This window comes from Sinohyriopsis cumingii, chromosome 18, assembly GCF_028554795.1.
Source record: "Sinohyriopsis cumingii isolate HCF-2022 chromosome 18, ASM2855479v2, whole genome shotgun sequence".
NCBI classification, from domain to species: domain Eukaryota; kingdom Metazoa; phylum Mollusca; class Bivalvia; order Unionida; family Unionidae; genus Sinohyriopsis; species Sinohyriopsis cumingii.
Window position 1 is genome coordinate 76,294,896 of NC_142978.1, and position 18,807 is coordinate 76,313,702.

Below are 18,807 nucleotides of genomic sequence, written 5' to 3' on the forward strand. Positions count from 1 at the left end.
AAAACAAACACAAGAAAGGCAACTACAATTCTTTATTAGTAAAAGGAAATTGAAACTTTACAATGCAAGTGTTCTTTATAAGGATATAATGAAACCTGTTTTACCTACCTAAACAGTATACTTGCTAGGCTCATCAATAAACAACACAGACAATAAAGATCTTAATCTTCCCGATAATAATTAGGAAAGTTGCTAATTTTCATTAGTACATGCTTCATCCAGAGAGAAAAATAATTACTTTTAGTGTCTAGATCTTTGGGTCAATAATAATAATAATAATAAAGACTTGATTTAGAGAAGGTTACTCAATTAGTTACAGAACTAATCTACCTTGAGGCCTTTTATCTGTTATGTAAAATATGTACAGTATATACAACATGATGTGAAGAGTCTGGCTTGACACTAAATAATTAAGTAATTTTAAAATTCAAAGCATTAAGCCTGAAACACATTCACAGGCATCAGTGAAAACATAAACATACATAAAACATAAAATATAATCCTGCATTGAAAAATTCAGCTATGAAAATGATGTAAAATTACAGAAAAGCAGACGGTATTTTTTTGTACTAGAACTGTTACATTTTCTAAAGATTTCATCCATTTAAGACATTGATTGTGAAAAGATGAAATGCTAGGAGCCTGCCTTATGTCACTGGGAATGTTGTTCCATACCAGTGGACCAGTATATTGAAAACTTCATGCTAACTGAAAACTGAATGACTACGTGCTTTATCCAGAGAGAAAAATAATTACTTTTAGTGTCTAGATATTTGGGTCAATGACTACAAACTTCATCCAGAGAGAAAAATAATTACTTTTAGTGTCTAGATATTTGGATCAATGACTACAAACTTCATCCAGAGAGAAAAATAATTACTTTTAGTGTCTAGATATTTGGGTTAATTATTACATGCTTCATCCAGAGAGAAAAATTATTACTTTTAGTGTCTAGATATTTGGGTCAATGACTACAAACTTCATCCAGAGAGAAAAATAATTACTTTTAGTGTCTAGATATTTGGGTCAATGACTACAAACTTCATCCAGAGAGAAAAATAATTACTTTTAGTGTCTAGATATTTGGGTCAATGACTATAAACTTCATCCAGAGAGAAAAATAATTACTTTTAGTGTCTAGATATTTGGGTTAATTATTACATGCTTCATCCAGAGAGAAAAATTATTACTTTTAGTGTCTAGATATTTGGGTCAATGACTACAAACTTCATCCAGAGAGAAAAATAATTACTTTTAGTGTCTAGATATTTGGGTTAATTATTACATGCTTCATCCAAAGAGAAAAATAATTACTGTTAGTGTCTAGATATTTGAGTCAATGACTACATGCTTTATCCAGAGAGAAAAGTAATTACTTTTTTATGTCATTGACAGTAATATTGAAGCATTCTCATTAATTAATTATTAAAAGTGACTGATAAGTGCAGTTGGCAGAGAAAAAGTTTACTGTATTCAGTGGCAATGTCTTAGCTCTTACATGTCGCTTTAATGCGTACAAATAGGCACCACGGTCACAACAAAGAATCTCTGCCAATATGAAGACAAAGAACAGTGAGTTTTATCTTTATTTATTTGAGGTTATTTAACACACATTTGTTCTGAAAATACTACAAAGTGATATTCTAAGATACTGTTCTCACATAAATCTGCTCCCCATAAAACTGAAAATGTACCAACGAAAAATTCCAGAAAGGGATTTCCATTATGTGTGAAAGTCATGGAGAAATCACAGCCTCTGTTATATCCGTTAGATCTTTATTTGACAATCTGTATCTTGTTTTTACAGGTAACATGACTATGTCAGCCCACCATAATGATAAACTCATAGAAATTTCCCAATAAATTTAACCCAGTAAGATTTGCATCCCTTTCAAAACTCTTCTTGCAAAAGAGCCACATTGTTGTTTTAAAAATAGAGATTGCTGTCAAAATGTTTCAATTTATTTTTATGAGTGGAATGTATCAAAGTTCTTCAATAGCAATTTGTATAATTTTTTTCCTATGAAAATTAAATTCACATTTGTAAATGTTATTTTGCCAACTGTTATGATGCATTTCTGTACCCAGATTTATCTTGATCAATGAAAACATATGATTCATATACATTCAATCAGAGCAAAACAGATATACATCTACTGGGTTTGACCAGTTGTCTGGATATGAATTAGATCTAGATCACTGTCTGTTTTCATTAATATTAGATACAATATACCTCTTTTGGAAATAAGAGATATGAATAAACGAATCATGCTAAGTAGACACTATATACTCAAACCGATAGCATGATGTTATATTTCAAAGGTGTCAATTTTAATCTTTAAAATTTAGAATAAATTCCAAAACATCCAATATATAAAACACATCTATCACACAATATGAATAGCAAGAAAGAATGAAATTTTATGTGTAACACACGTCTACTGCAGAATACTGCTCCTGTAACGTGTACAGCTTCCCAACAAAATGTGTAGTGTGACAAAATAGCACGAATGTACTCTATAAATACCCTCGTTCATATATAATGCCTTGCACTTCTGGTACCACGGTTTCCAAACTAGCTTGGGTATGGTTTTTACATTCCTTGTTTTGTGGATGGATGAATGGATGTATGGAAGGATGGATAGATAGTAAATGAAAATGGCTCTTCAGATTGTAAGCCAAAGAAAGTTGATCATGCAAAAATAACTTCTTATACAGCAGCATATCAACATATAGTCCTTTGATCTTAATCTGTATTCCTGATTGTAGACTACGATATACAATGTCATTAGGGGTTAACTTTATTTTATATTTCTTTGAGGGTAATTGTAAAAGTTAAGAGTTTACATTCTCCAACCCCACCCCTAGACGGAACCTATCAAGATTTTAGTTCATGTTCATATACAATCATTTACTCAAAAAACAAAACAATCAGAAAGGTCTTGACCTTTATAACATCCATTGAGTTCCTAAGTGAGCAGAGCCAATAATAAAACCTCAAATCAAATCTTTCCAACATATAATCGCTCAGTGGACAAGTACACCACTAAATTTAGTACAACGTTTCCTTATTGTGTGACATAAAATTGTGTGACAATGGGTGAACAACAAAAAATAAATAGATAAACAGGGATATCTCAATGTATGTAAGTTTTGTTTTCTTTCCCAAATAATGTTGGGGGGGGGGGTAAACAAAATCACTCTACAGCTGCAAGCATACCTTTATAATTGTAAACAAGGATATTCTTCTGACCCGGACCGACTGGGTTATCATTGACATCTCTAACTTCAATGGTCAGCGTATTGGTTCCTGTCATCTGATCTTGTTTACCTCTCCGGTCTTTAGAGGCAATTGGAAGATAGAGGAATTTGTTTTGTTCACGATCGAATCTTCCCTTAACTCTTACATGAGCTGATCCATTCCCATTATCTCCAGCTATATGTTGAATTAAAAAAGAAACAGAAATTATTATATCTTCCAGGTGATTTTAGTATATAGTGATGGAGACTGAAATGGCACAAATGCACCAAACCTCTGTAGCAAAGTAGAGCTATATGGTGATTACTATTTTAAAAGATGCCGAATGGCGCAAATAAAGCAGATATAGCAACTCTGTAACTTCTGATACATCTTTCAGAAATGTATTAACCATTGAATTCATCACCTTTTACACAGAATACCAAATTTTCTGGATTTTAAAACCCTACTATGATCTTTCTATGGAGACAATGGAGCCACTTTCAGCAATCCACAATTTTAAATACTGGCATTCTCCTCCAAGCCACAAAAGATGATACCCTTGATGATGAATAAATTAATGCTGAAGATACAGTATAACCTGTTTTGGGGACCAACCCTTGGACAACAAAATATCATTTCTCAAGACAGGTGGTCTCGTATGACAGGTAAATAGTTTAGATAATGCACAGAGTATCTGGTCCTTAAAAACAGGTGGTCTTTTCACAACAGTGCTCGTTTATATCAGGTTTAACTGTATACCATTAATGTATGATAATGAGAAACTTTTAATATTTAATGAAACATGCATGAAAATTATTTTCTGAATTTCAGCACTTTTACATGTGTACATGTTCATTCACAAAAAATATGTGGAGTTGAAAAAGGTGAAAATAAACTTTTAACACAAAATATCCGTGGAAATGTGAAAGTTTCAAAGGAAAAACAATAATGCTTAAGCCACGCCGAGATCCTTTCTAGGTTTATAACCCTACATGGTCAGTTTTAGTGAAACAAGTAATAATTGTCAGTATAATGACAGGTTCTGGCAATATGGGCTTATGTTGTAAAGAACTTTCACACTAGAGCCATTAGTGATGGGTGCTCACTACAATTTGTTGAAAAAACACCCAAAGAAACGTGTTTGAGGAACAAAAGCTTGAGAATCGACCATAACTCTTCTAAATGAGGATGCAAAATGCTGGGAATTAAATTTATTCAAGGTCTTAGCAACATAAATGTGAATGTTAAATTTCATTGAAATCAAACTTTCCGTTCTGAAGTTATTCTTCAGAAATCAAAGTTAGGAGAATAGGAAATTAGATGTCTTAACGCCAATAAAAGATGTTCTTGAACAATGGAAATCAATCCTGTTAAAGGTCTCATCACCATAAAGCTGCATGCCAAATTTGGATGAATTCCAATGATATTTGTTGAAATAATCATGTGAAGTCAGGACAGATGACATAGAGTTATAATTTTTGTACATGATGCCAAACTGCAGTCATAATGCGAGTCTTCAGAGTGCCAAGGAGTTTTTGCCCCTGAGCTGTTTTGTTTTTTGTAATATTTTTGTGCAGGTTAAAACTTTTTATTTACAATAAGAGTTCACCTTCTATGCTGCTATTGATACTTATTTCATTCAATAATGGAAAATCATTTACAAAAATAAGAGAAGAGAAATTAAATCAGATCAATGAGGGACCCCAGAATGAATATTCAATTTTGTGAGCAAATGTTGCCAATGATTACTTGCTCTAATCTTTTGCTTAGGTTTGATCTAAACCAGCTTAAAGAAGAATCAACAAACATGTAACATTTAAATTTATGCAGCATGATTAACTAGACCAAAGGCTTTCTTGATGTCAAGAAAAACAATACCAGTCAAAGAACCATTATCCATTTTTAGCAGCCAAAGATCTATTCATTTTGTGAGTTCTGTTTGGCATGTGTGATATTTTCTAAATCCTGATTGTGCCTTATAAAAGAATATGAAGTTAAAAAAATTCATAGACCTTTTTACCTAATTGCTTTTCAAATAATTTGCAAATGGATACTGGAATGTAGTTCTCTTGATCCTCCTTTTCTACTTTCTTAACGATGTGTAATCTTTGCATATCTCAGGCATTTGGAATGTTACTATTCATTATATTTAAGTTTATAATATGCATTAATGACTTTGTTATTACAGTACAATGTTGATAGTATCCACTAAATGCTAAAACTGAGTAAATGACAACAGCCATTTAGCAGCGGGCAAGGGAGGTAATGGGTATGAACTTCTTATCTGTTTTTATGTTGTATAGATGGGGAAAAAATATTTCATCTTTTGCAATTGCTGGATTCAAGAGGTAGCAGACCTTCTTTCCTAATATTAATGTGATCAGAGATGAATTCAAAGGAGAAATTCCTTGAATGAAATGGTTCACCTGGATCAAAATCAACTGTGAAAGTAGTACACAATGTGGAACTTCCACAAGCAAACTCGAATGGTGGTCCATTATCACCTAATGGGGGACCAAGATCAGGGTCAACACCTCGGATAACCAGTGTACCGCCATAGAGTACTTGGAGAGGCACATTATTATAATCCAGATTCTCCGTAACATAAGGACGATAATTTTCAGCAAATCGAGGAAAGTTGTCATTTATGTCTGTTAGGGAAACTGTAAGAGTGGCAGTCCCAGTATTTTGTGGGTTTCCTGTAAAATAAAATAAAAAGAGAATCATGTATATGAAGATTACTTTTATTTTTTAAAATTCTAACTTTTATTAGTTGGTAATTTCATATCAGAATAGAGAAATATGTAAATTATCTGGGCCAGTGAGGGGATGATGATTTTATCTATATAACAAAGATTGGTGGCATTCCATGCAAATGAACAGTACAGATCATCATGTTTCATCTGGATGACCAGAGTTCAATTGCATGAATATTTTTACTTTTGAGTCAAATAGTAATGCTTAAAAATAATATTCCACAAATCTTCAAATGAAAATTATCTCTGATTACTGATACATGCCAAATTAAATAAACACCAAACTATACCTTAAAAATCAAATAAATGTTAGCATAATATTTTAGCAAATTTAGCAAGATAGACAATTTGCAAAAATATGATGTGCTATGACACCAATTAAATCAATTTATAATATAGGAAATCAGTTATTTGCTAAATTTAGGTCATGGACTTGTTAATTTTAACGAATTTGCAGAAATTCAGCAATCCAAAAATATTATGGTTTACAATATTTACCAATCTCGAATGCACTTCTAAACAGTGACGGCACAAGCAAGCCCAGATCTACAGCTGCTTAATGAGCCTGCAGAATGTGTATAGTTCACCCTGGTTTTGTACCTTGGATGCCAAAGGTACCCTCCAAATCTGGGAGACATGCAACATTTTAATGGGACAAATGAAAATTCCAGTAATAAATGCAGTGCCCAAAATAATGCAATAATCTAATTTGCTCTGACAGTTTTGCCATCTTAACTTTGTCTTCTGCACAGTACTGTCATAATTTCCTTGGACACTGACACTATTGCAATAGACATTATCATTTATTGAAATAGCTCATGAAAACATTATGGGCTGTTCCATTTAAACACACATGGTACACAGGGAAGGCCGTTTAAAAACATATATGCCAGGGTACTTTAATTTCACAGAGTTGATATTAAAATGATAATAAAATTCTAAATTCCATATATGGGTGAGTACCCCAGTTTAAAAGTACCTTCCCTGGGTCCCATGTATGTTTTAATGGAACAGCCCTAACACGCTTGAATACCTGGTTAACCTGAAATGTGCTAATTTTCCATTCCAGATCTTGCTCTCATGGAACTTTAGCATTCACTCATCATCAGCAGTATTTTTTTAAATTAACACCCACATTTTCTTCATTACCTTTCTTTCCAAGATAATAAATCACTGATTTAATAACAAATTGGTTCTTTTTTTGTAAATTTAGTCATTCTTATCATTAATTTTACCTCTAAATAAATTAAATATTCCATATCATAGGTGTGATAGAGAGAACCAATGATATCATAATAGGTAATCAATGGCAGATCAGTGAAATTATAATAATTAACCTTAAATTTTGATGGATTTCCCATAAACCAGAATAATACAAGTTACACCACCATCTTGCTCTCTTTCCATTCTTTAACTCTTGAAAATGTTATCACTTTCCCTTCAAAAATAAAGAAATTAGGATGAGTTTGAAATAGGTACTCAGCTGTTTTGTTTTCAGTAACTACGAGTGTCCATTGCGGCCGGGTCAGTGACCTACTAATGAACGGCATTGATGCTTCGCCTTTCTTACAGAATGGAGAATTTAATTTGTTCTGTGCATAGAGATGTGTTATTTTTAACCAATGAAATTGGGTTTAACATATAGCTGATGCTATGGCCTTTCCCACAGTATTCACACTACAAAGAACAAGCAAGAGCAAAGAAATGGTTAAGTTTTTTTGTTTCTTTTTACTTTATGGTTATTTTAAGGAGTGCGCTGTCTGACAGATAACACTTTTCTTTCTGCATTGAACGAGCCCCAAATCATGTCTTTTGCAAGCATTAATATGCCGCACTTCAAATTATAGATTCCAAGATAATTGGACACCCAGAGTAAAATGGCCACTATGGCTCATCACATGTTTATGGTAGGTCAGTGATGATGGGTTGTTACGTTACACATTTTCACTGAGTATGTAATTCAGCAGGCATTCAGTGGAAACAATTTGTACAACTCTTAAAAAGTATGTTAATAATAATGTTGTTTCTAAACTTTAATTGGGGATGCGACTTGACTTGGAAAATGCAATACAAATTGTACCATAAATTAACATTCCTATAAATAATCAATCTGAACAAAAGCTCTTCTCTTTTGTGTTCTTATATTATGCTATTTACTGTCAATTTAATTAATATAATCAGTTATTCATCAGTTTATGGTTTTAAGAATGCATATATATACCACTTTCAGTATCTGAAGGTTTGATGGAGTTTAGCAGCTCCGAATCCTCTGCTTTTATCTAAATTCACGGCAATAGCATGTGTTACTAGTTTATTCATGAATATTCAGTGAGTGTGATATAAAATAAATTGAAAACGTCCTTGTATTTAGAGCATTTACAGTTATAATAATTTTAAGGACTTGGCATTTCCCCCAAACTCAGTCCCTAATTTTTCCTTAAATGGCTAAAATGTTAAAGCCCTCAAAAAAGAAATGAAGAAACATATGAACATCGACATAAATTTCATACATTCATAAATTTATTTATCAACAAAACTCAAAGGACACTTTACACATTTTTGATGCAAGTTTAAATTTACTAATTCCATACAGTTCATTATTTTTTTTTATCTAAATTGTCTTTCAGATGTGTATGCACAACTAGTGTTTCTAAAAGGTGATATTCGGTTTGAAGACTTGAGTCATCCGATTCCAAACTGGGCATTTCAGTCTTTGGAAAGTTTGCTCACACTTGATCCACCCACGTCATCTGGAACTTTGGATTATTTTAAGAATCTCACAACAGGACAATTTCTTTGCCTCATCCATACTGCCAAAAACTTTGAAGCCTATAGCCTCACTGTCATGAAATAATCTACTTGTGGGTCAATATGGTATAAAAATTATGAATCAGAGCTCCTTGCCAGATTGTTGAGAATGCACCCGGTCAAAGAAGTTGAGAGAGGGTTCCAAAGGGTGATCAGGGTGGGCACACTTCTGTGCCTGCTTTAAAACTCTTGGAGCAATGGCCAGGGGCTTGTGTTTTTGGTCCTCCAATTTCCCTGCTTGTTGGGGGCTGGGGGGAGGCAAAGCCAATAAATCGGCTTGAAAGCTGAAGGCAAACTACCAGTCACCAAAAGGTAGAAGAAGGGATAGACTATCCGTTCTGCTGCATGGCAGACTCTTCTTCCCAGGAATTTTATTTCAAGTTCCTGAACCATCAAAGATTGCAGAAGGTACTGAACAAGATGCTGCCATCAAAAAGCTCCCAAGGCAAGAAAGAATCTTTATGTTCTCAGAGACAGAAGGAAGCATAGGACACAAAGCTTTATTCAATGTCCAAACTACCTCTTTCTCTGATACATGACCTGACAGGTGAGAAGGAGCTGGGACTCCAATAGTAGGTGAGAACTCATTCGAGTCCACTATGATAGAAATAACAGAAACATCCTGAGCCCCCTCCCAAAGCCACTACTGAGGATGATGCGTCTAACTGTACTAGTGAAACCTTAGGTGAATGGGAACTCTGCTCCCTTCTAGACTGTCTAGGGGGTGAGTAGTGATGCCCCTCCTTTTTGTTGGTCAAAGCCAGAGAGGATGAAACAATTCCATGGTCTATCATATCTGCCCTACCTTGAAACCAAGGGTTGGACATCCATGGTACCATGGAGAGGGAAGACTCATTTCCAAAAAGGGGCTCCCCACCTTTTATAGGGATTAAAAGAAAAAGGTAACCAGTGCTTGACGTTTAGTGACTGGTTCCCAGCGCCCTGTGATGTGACCAAGACCCAATGACCAGAGAAAGACCACTGTGGTGATGAAGACCTAATGGACAAGCCAACATCAGATAATAACAGTACAGATCACAATATTTCAAGGTAACCAGAGCAGGAAGTTTAGTGACTGGTGACTGGTGCCTGGTGCTTTGACCAGGATTAGGTGACCAGTTACCAGAAGAAGGCCAGTGTGGTGATGAAGACCCGATGAACAAGATCCACATCAGATTTCTCTGTACAAGATCATTTCTCTTACCTCACAGGAAGGTGCAATTTATAAATACCATTCACCTGGACCATGACCTTTAGAGGATATTTCTCATCCTTAAGCAAAGGCATGACTCACTCTTGAGTGTTTTTCAATCGTTGGAAGAGCATTAATCAGCACTAATCATGGCATCATAACAAGTATCATTTACTGTTTGACCCTAGGTGATTTCTTTTTCCAAACCTTCTAAATCCACAATCACAACAAGAAACACCATCCTCCTTGGTTCTTACAGAGATGTGTGATAACAGTAAAATATTGTATTTACCTCTATCAATTGCTAGTATATAAAGAATATATGTTGGAATATCCTCTCGATCAAGCGCCTTGTTCACAAAGACTTCACCTAAATTCTGACTGTTCTGCTGTATCCTGAACTGACGCTTTGAATCTGATTTCAGGTTTATGAAATAACTGAAATAAGAAAGAATATATTTTGTACAGCTGATCAATGTTAAAATAATGAAGTAAAGATTATTCTTAAGCAGATGACTAGACTGGACATGGAAATCAATTATTAGACAAGCTCAATTATTGAGGTATTTGAAACTTGAGAGATCTCAGCCTACTGTGCATTCAGTAGGAGCCACTAATGATTTGTGTGTGTGTGTGTGTGTGTGTGTGTGTGTGTGTGTATCAGATAAGCAGTTTTAAAAATCAGAATCTGAGCATAAAGATAGACATAGTTCAAATTTTTATCCAACAATTTAATTTTAGCATTGAACTGTACTGATTAAAAATGCGTTTTGGCTGAAATACATAGTTTTCTTTCTTGCCATCTCCTACAAATAAGTCCACTGTGAAAAAAACTGCAAAGGTATATTATTCATTAAGTGTTGATATCATATGTACGCTGGCTTGGATTTCTTGTGCAGGTTTTTTCATCAAGGTATAATCCTTATTAGTCACCTTTTACAAATGAATTGTATTGAGCCACCGGGTGGCCAAGTGGTCTAAAGCACTCGCCTTTTACAGATCACTGGAATCTCATCCTTGTCTTTGTGGGTTAGAGTCTCAGGCACAGCCAGAGTGGGTATGTGAGAAAGCTTGCCAATAGATTCCTGTTGGTCAATGGTTTTTCCCAAGACCTTCCTCCACCAGATATACTGGAAAACTATGTATAGCCTATTATGTGCTGAAAAATGGTGTTAAACCAAACAACAAACAACCAGTTAATTGCAACAACACAATATATACACTTGAGTAATTAAGATATGCATGTTTAAATTGCAGTTCACCATTATCAGACTGTAAATTGGAAACAGAAAGTGATCGAAATGGTTTTTGTTGTGGTAGGTTTAACGCCATTTTTCAGCACAAGATAGGCTATACATGGTGGCCGGTATAAATGGTGGAGGAAGAACTGGGAAAACCCTGGAAAGAACCACCAACTCACAAGAAGCTACTGGCAATCTTTCTCACATACCCACATTGGCTGAATCCATGGCTAAAACGTGCAGACAGAGGTGAGATGGCAGTGATCCATAATGAAATGGAGTAATTTTGAGGTTAAAAAAGTAATAATTTCAATAAAATTGGAATGGTTCCCACTATGAAAATGACATTATTTGTGCAAAAACAGAGTGAATTGAAAGTCACCAACATATATGAATTCACTATATCAATACATGGCAAAGACTGTACAAAAAAAGTGGTTTATCTAAATTTTATTTTATCATTTACCCATTTAGTCTGGTTTTAGATTTACTATTTTAGAATAACAGAAGGAACTTTCTGACAATGGAATCTTAAAAATCACAATGAATTTGCAATCAAATACTTAGCAGGTAATCTGGATAAAATGTCCAGACTAGACATGTGTTGTAAATTATATACCTAACTAAAATCAAAGGATCTGGAGTCCAAAAACTCACAAAGCCTGGATAAATCATATAAATGGCCCAAAAATCTAACAAGCTCATGTACATATGCACATAAACATGCATATCAAACTTCAAGCCATTTTTTCATAATAGTTCTCAATGAGTTTTCACAAAAAGTCAAAGTTCAGAAAGTTCAAAAACTTTTTAAAAAATGAAACAATTATTTTAAGTGGATGAAAAATCTAGTTAGATCAGATATCAATGCATAAAAAGATGCCTACAAAATTGCATTTGTCTGTGTCAGGTTGTTTTGTGTGTACTCGTGCTGTAAAGTTTCTAAAGATAAATATATGGATGAATGGAAGAAAGCAGCATTATCCCTAACCTTTTATCAGTTTCCAACTTCTATTCCACCCTCCACTGCCATCCCTATTGCTTAAGTGATGAAAGCACCCGACAAGACCAACCATGTAGGGCAGCTATTGTTTTACACATCTGCATATGGTTCTCAATCATATCCATAAATTCAAATATCTTATTAAAATGTATGACAAAATGAATGACATAAGGTACATTTTCATGATTCAAGCATGAGTTGACAGGATTAAATGACTCCCTCATATTCTCTGAAAAGCTTCTTTTATCCAGGAAAATGTCCAGGAAATCTCAGGTACTAAGTATTAACAATGAGAAAATAAAAGGGGCAGAGTAAGTGGATGATGTGAGTGTGACATACAAATAGTTTTTAAAGTCACTTACTCAAACAGGCCATTGATTCCGGTGTCTCTGTCATTTGCAATGAAAGAAGCTAGACTTGTACCAACAGGAACATTTTCTGGAACAGTAACTAGCTTATCTCCCTTCTCAAATATTGGTTTCTCATCATTGTAGTCAGTAACAGTAATGTAGATTGTGGTACTTGCACCGAACTTTTTACCAGTATTGTTCAGGTTAGGTCCATTGTCGGCAGCATATGCTATCAGTGTAAAATTAGTCTCACCACTATCAAAATCAACTTGCTGAAATAGAAATGGTTGAGTTATTATCTACTATTTGAGTGAATTAGGTCCACATTTCCTTAACTCTAGGTTTAAACTACCTCTAACTACATCCATCATATTTTACTTTGCATATGATTATCTCTGTGTAAAATGTCAAACGAAAGAATTATGTTTGAAATCAGTTTCTGCATAAAAAATACACAGAGAAATCATGTAAACTTTATATCATGTGTTGCCATTCTTAATACCATATATATATATATATATATATATATATATATATATATATATATATATATATATATATATATATATATATATATATATATATATATATATATATATATATACACATATACACATATACAAGTTACATCCAACTGCAAACAACACAGACCCTATGATAGCAGATCTCAGTCTATCTTATTTATTCTAATGATTATTCCTAAGAAATATAATTGATCCGCTTACACAGTGTACTGGAAGATATGGGTCTATCTTGTTTATTCTAATAATTTGTAACAAATGGAATTGATCTGCTTACATAATGTGCAAGCAGATCTGGGTCTATCTCATTTACTCTAAAAATTTGTAACAAATGGAATCGATCTGCTTACATAATGTGCTAAAGATCTGGGTATCTTATTTATTCTAATAATGTGTGTGTGTGTGTGATTTGGATTTTTAACGTAGCTTTAAAAAAATTCAGTCATATTGCTAAGATGTCTGCAGTGTGGCAGTTTATAGTGATGTCTAGCACCGGGGCATCATGATGCAGATATGTAGCATGATGCCCCACCCAGTCACATTATTCTGACACCAGGCTGACCAGTCCTAACACTAACTTCTTGATGACGAGCGCCAAGCATGGCAGCTGTCAGTACCATTTGTTTACGTCTTTGGTATTACTCAGCCGGGGATAGAACCCATGACCTCCCACATCCGAGGCAGACACTCTAACCACTAGGCCACCAGAGCAGTCTAATAATGTAACAAATGGAATTAATTTGCTTACATAAAGTGCTGGCAGACCTGGGTCTATCTTGTTTATTCTAATGATTTGTAACAAATGGAACTGATCTCTTACACAATGTGCTGGCAGATCCAAGTCAATCTTGTTTATTCAGAATAGTCACAACAAAAGGCATCAATCTGCTGTAGCAGATCTGGATACAAGTTGTTTGCAGCTGGATGCAACTTTTATGGCAGATTATACACTATGTATTTAACTGAGATACCTAAATACCTAAACTTATACATGAGTATATACAGTATGAATTTAATTGAGATACCTAACACCTAAATTTATACATGAGTATACACAGTATGTATTTAAATGAGATGCCTAAATACCTAAACTTATACATCAGTACATACAGCAGAGATCTCAAACTCAAACTACCCTGAGGACCGCACCATCTTTGTTATCTCTCATGACACCCTGTGACACCAATCATTTTGTGGCCACAGGATACAGCTTGGTAGGCAGAATGAAGCCCATGGGCCAAATGTTTGAGATCCCTGATATACAGCATGTATTTAACTGAGATACCTAAATATCTAAACTTATACATGAGTATATAAAGAATACCTCAATACATCAAATTATACACAAGGATATACAGTATATATTAAACTGAGACACCTAATTACCTCAACTTACAGGTCAGTACAGTTATACAATATGTATTTAACTGAGCTAACTAAATACCTTAACTTATATGTATGTACAGTATGTAAATAACTGAGACACCTAAATACCTCAACTTGGGTGACACATTTCTCTTTGATAAATAATATCTTCAGAAAAATCACTTTCATAAAGTTGGTTTGTTATATTGCTGTTTTATGAGTTGTAAATGCTATCTATTTTTTCTAATTCCATATTCAATTATTCATAGAAAATTTTAGTTGATTAATTTTAGTTAAATTACCATATTCACTGTTGTTGTTTTATTTTGTTGCTGTGGTTGTTATTAATATAACTTGTTTTGATCAAAGCTCAAGATGATTAATATCACCATAATCTGTACAAGACCTTCATTAATGTAAGCTTCATTATCAATGCCTAGCATCCTCATCCACATTCTTGTTATCATCACCACCATCATTCACATCACCATCATTCTTATCATTATTATGATGATCATATTTATTATCATGATCATTATTACCAACATAATAATGATCATCACGCATCCTTGTCATCATCATCACCATCATCACTATCATTCTTGTCATCACCAAAACCACCATTCCAGTCATCATCACCACCATTATCAACAGCAGCACCAACAACTAATGGAGTGCATTCTTGTGTCACAAAAGTATATCTGGCACAAAGTATTCTGGCCCACTGTCCAACCTGGCTTAATTTCTGTCTCCTACATGGCTGCATCATACACACTCCACTGTGCAAATGTTGAAAAATATGGAATCAAATAAATTATTCTTGATTTATTGTAGATGATTGATGACTGAACAATAAGGGATTAATTTGTTAACAGGATGCCCAGCCAGAGACTATTGTTTTAAATGCCTTGCCAGATGCTATTGTTTTAAATGCCTTGACAGGGACTATTGTTTTAAATGCTTTGCCAGTTACTACTGTTTTAAATGCCTTGACAGGGACTATTGTGTTGAATGCTTTGCCAAGGGCCATTGCTTTAAATGCCTTGACAAGGACTATTGTTTTAAATGCCTTGCCTGGGTCTATTGTTTTAAATGTTTTGCCAGGGGGTATTATTTTAAATGCTTTGCCAGGAACTATTGTTTTAAATATCTTGCCAGGGACCATTGTTTTAAATGCTTTGCCAGGGGCTACTATTTTAAATACTTTGCCAGGGACAATTGCTTTAAATGCTTTACCAGGGGTTATTGTTTTAAATGCTTTGCCAGGGGCTATTGTTTTAAATGCCTTGCCAGGAGCTAATGTTTTAAATGCTTTGCCAGGAGCTATTGTTGTAAATACTTTACCAGGGACTATTGTTTTAAATGCTTTCCAAGGTGCTATTGTTTCAAATGCCTTGCCAGGAGATAATGTTTTCAATGCTTTGCCAGGGATTATTGTTTTAAATGCTTTGCAAGGTGGTATTGTTTGTAATGAGCCAAAAGTAAAAATGAGCAACAAAGATGCAAAAATGAATTTTGACCAAACTTGATTAAAAAAATGTCCTATCAATTGGTCACTTCACTGAAAGTGACAGATACACAACCAAATTGATCAATTGGAACATCACTAAACTGCAATATATTTCACCATTTCAGCACTCCTGCAAATTTTGAAACATTATATTGCTTGATCACTCAACATTTCTCTAACTACCTTGAAAACGGTGAGCACTCCCTCATTTGTTGTTGAATCAGTATCCATTTTGAAATGTTTTCTGAATTCCTCTGGGACTGAATAGGTAATCGCAGCATTAATTCCAATGTCTAGATCATAGGCCCTGATTCGAACAATCTCAGACTGGACTTGAGAAAGCTCTGACATTGTGACATTGTAAGTTGCTTTAAAGAATGGGTCATGATCATTAATGTCATCAAGTTTGATGTTCACAGCTGCCGTAGAACTCAACTGAACTGGAACACCATTGTCCGTGGCTTTCACTGTGATTGTGTAAAAGTCTTTAGTTTCTCGATCAAGGCTTGCAGGCCCAACATTGGTATAAATATCTCCATTGGCATCCAGTCGGAAAGTTCCGGGGTCAGACTGGGACTCCAAGGATAAAGAAAATGTCCCATTATTTCCAAAATCATAATCCTCTGCAATAACTGTTCCTACTTTGGTATCTGAAAATGCAAAAGTTAGATTTAATATGCAAATGCGTAAATGATAAATCCATCTTTGTATAATCTTAATAGACTTTAACAATGGCTCATGCCAGTAAAATAATGTAAATAAACAAAATAAATGAGTCCATTTTCTAATGCAGAAGCCAATGTCCCTTCAAGTGTACAAACCATCACCTTTGAAACAATAATAAAATACATCCAAATTATGAAAAATCCATGGTCCCAAACTGAGGGTGGTCTATTTACTATAATATTAACTGTTTACTGACCTCAAATTATCTTTTAGTTACTCTACCTTTTTGAGTTACCCCATAAATATAATGCTTGGAATATGATTGGTAAATTAACTAGATATAACATTTAGCATTATTGTTAACAAATGGTTTTTTCAGGATGCAAGGACTCCAACAAGGTCATACATGGATCATGTGACTCATCAGCAGGATGCAAGTCACATGACAACTGGCAATACACAATTAGGTAAATAAAATTTGTGGATACCTCTGCTTCAGAAGTTTGAATGCAGATATCTAACATATAATCCAAACATATGACATGATTTTGTTATATCGAGAAATGAGTTACTTTCTGGTGTTTTTATCAATTGAAATTATCCACAAATTTTTCTTGGCCCCAGTGAGGTAACTGCTGCATTTACCATGCTGTTAAAACAAAGCAAACAACTGCCTGCATACCGAACAATGGCAGCTGAGATATTCATATGTGTTATCATTTCAACAACAAAAATTATGCAATAATTGTAAGGTAACAAATTCATCACATGTTAGTTTAACATGGTGTATGGAATACTATAGGAGTCTTGAACCTGGTATATCCTTCACCCTTGACAGAGGGTGTCTGGGATTCAAGACAATCATAACATTATGTACACTACAGTAAACTACTATGCAACTAATAATATAGAACAGAAAAGTGCTCTAGGCAAAAGGCTGCTGTACAAATCTATACATGATCTGAGGCCACAGAGATCAAGATGTTCAAGTAATGCCAAGTGATTTCAGTGATTGGCAGGAGTTCTTGTTTTAAAATAGCTCTACTTTTAACAATTTCAACTACAGCTGGACCTCACTGTTTAAATGGCATAAAAGATAAACCAGTAACAGAAAAAATCCCATGGACTAATATAGAGACAAGATTTAATTTCATTAAGTTCATGAGATCAACAACCATACTTAGGTACTACCCAGTCTCACATCAAGTATCACAAAAATTCCAATTTCACTATAACACATTCCATCACATATGATTTCTATTCAGTTGTACTACACATTCCCTTCCTGGTAACGACAACCTAAAGTCAAGTCCTGCACAAAGTAGATGTACAGGAAGTGCACAGAGTGCATATGAAATCAGGTATGAAGACTTAGAAAAAGCAAAATCAGGTATGCAGATTTAAAACAGCATTTTCTTTTTTCACTTTGTTACTTCTTAAATCCATAAAAAACAAAAGTATTTTAAGAATTGATCTTCATTATTATTCTTATTGACTTTAGTATAAATCTACATATATCACAACAAATGTACTGGTCTCTGCACACTAGCTGTATATCTATGCCATATGAAGCTAGAAAACTGAGAAGCTTTCATAAGAAAATGTACTCCAGTTTTGGCAATAATTGGCTGTTTTCTTTATTTGTCCTGGGGAGGTAACTGCTACAAATAGCATGCTGTAAAGATTGATTGCCAATAAATGCATTAACAGTGATTTCTCCAGGATTTTCTCAGTAGGGAATTTGTAAGGGAGGATTTTCAATGCAGGTGGGTGGGGGCAGGTTTTAAATCAGAACATTGTGAGAATTAACTTTTAATGAATAAAAATTAAACTTAATCATGTATTTTTACTAGCAGAATAGCAGTAGTGATCTTTTGTTAATATAACTGACATATATCATAGGCATTAGAACAGCAGTGATCTTGTGTTATTATAAATACCATATATCGCATGGATTAGAACTACTTGAAACAGCAGTGATCTTGTGTTATTATAAATACCATATATCGCATGGATTAGAACTACTTGAAACAGCAGTGATCTTGTGTTATTATAATGACTATATATCATATGTATTAGAACTACTTGAAACAACTGTAATCTTGTGTTATTATAATCACCACATATTTATTGTATACATTAGAACTGCATGAA

General features: G+C 34.1%; 1 protein-coding gene across 2 annotated transcripts in view; it reads right to left on the bottom strand.

Moving 5' to 3' along the window:
• The window catches only part of LOC149777015 (neural-cadherin-like), a 149,821-nt gene that overhangs the window by 61,116 nt on the left and 69,898 nt on the right, over positions 1-18,807 (bottom strand). For both annotated transcript variants that reach the window (XM_089941765.1, XM_089941766.1), the window contains exons 17-21: positions 16,171-16,637; positions 12,604-12,863; positions 10,290-10,435; positions 5,668-5,940; positions 3,221-3,436 (exon numbers count right to left, since the gene is read on the bottom strand). In XM_089941765.1, coding sequence (XP_089797891.1) covers positions 3,221-3,436; positions 5,668-5,940; positions 10,290-10,435; positions 12,604-12,863; positions 16,171-16,637 — 1,362 coding nt within the window. The remainder of the gene's footprint in view (positions 1-3,220; positions 3,437-5,667; positions 5,941-10,289; positions 10,436-12,603; positions 12,864-16,170; positions 16,638-18,807) is intronic.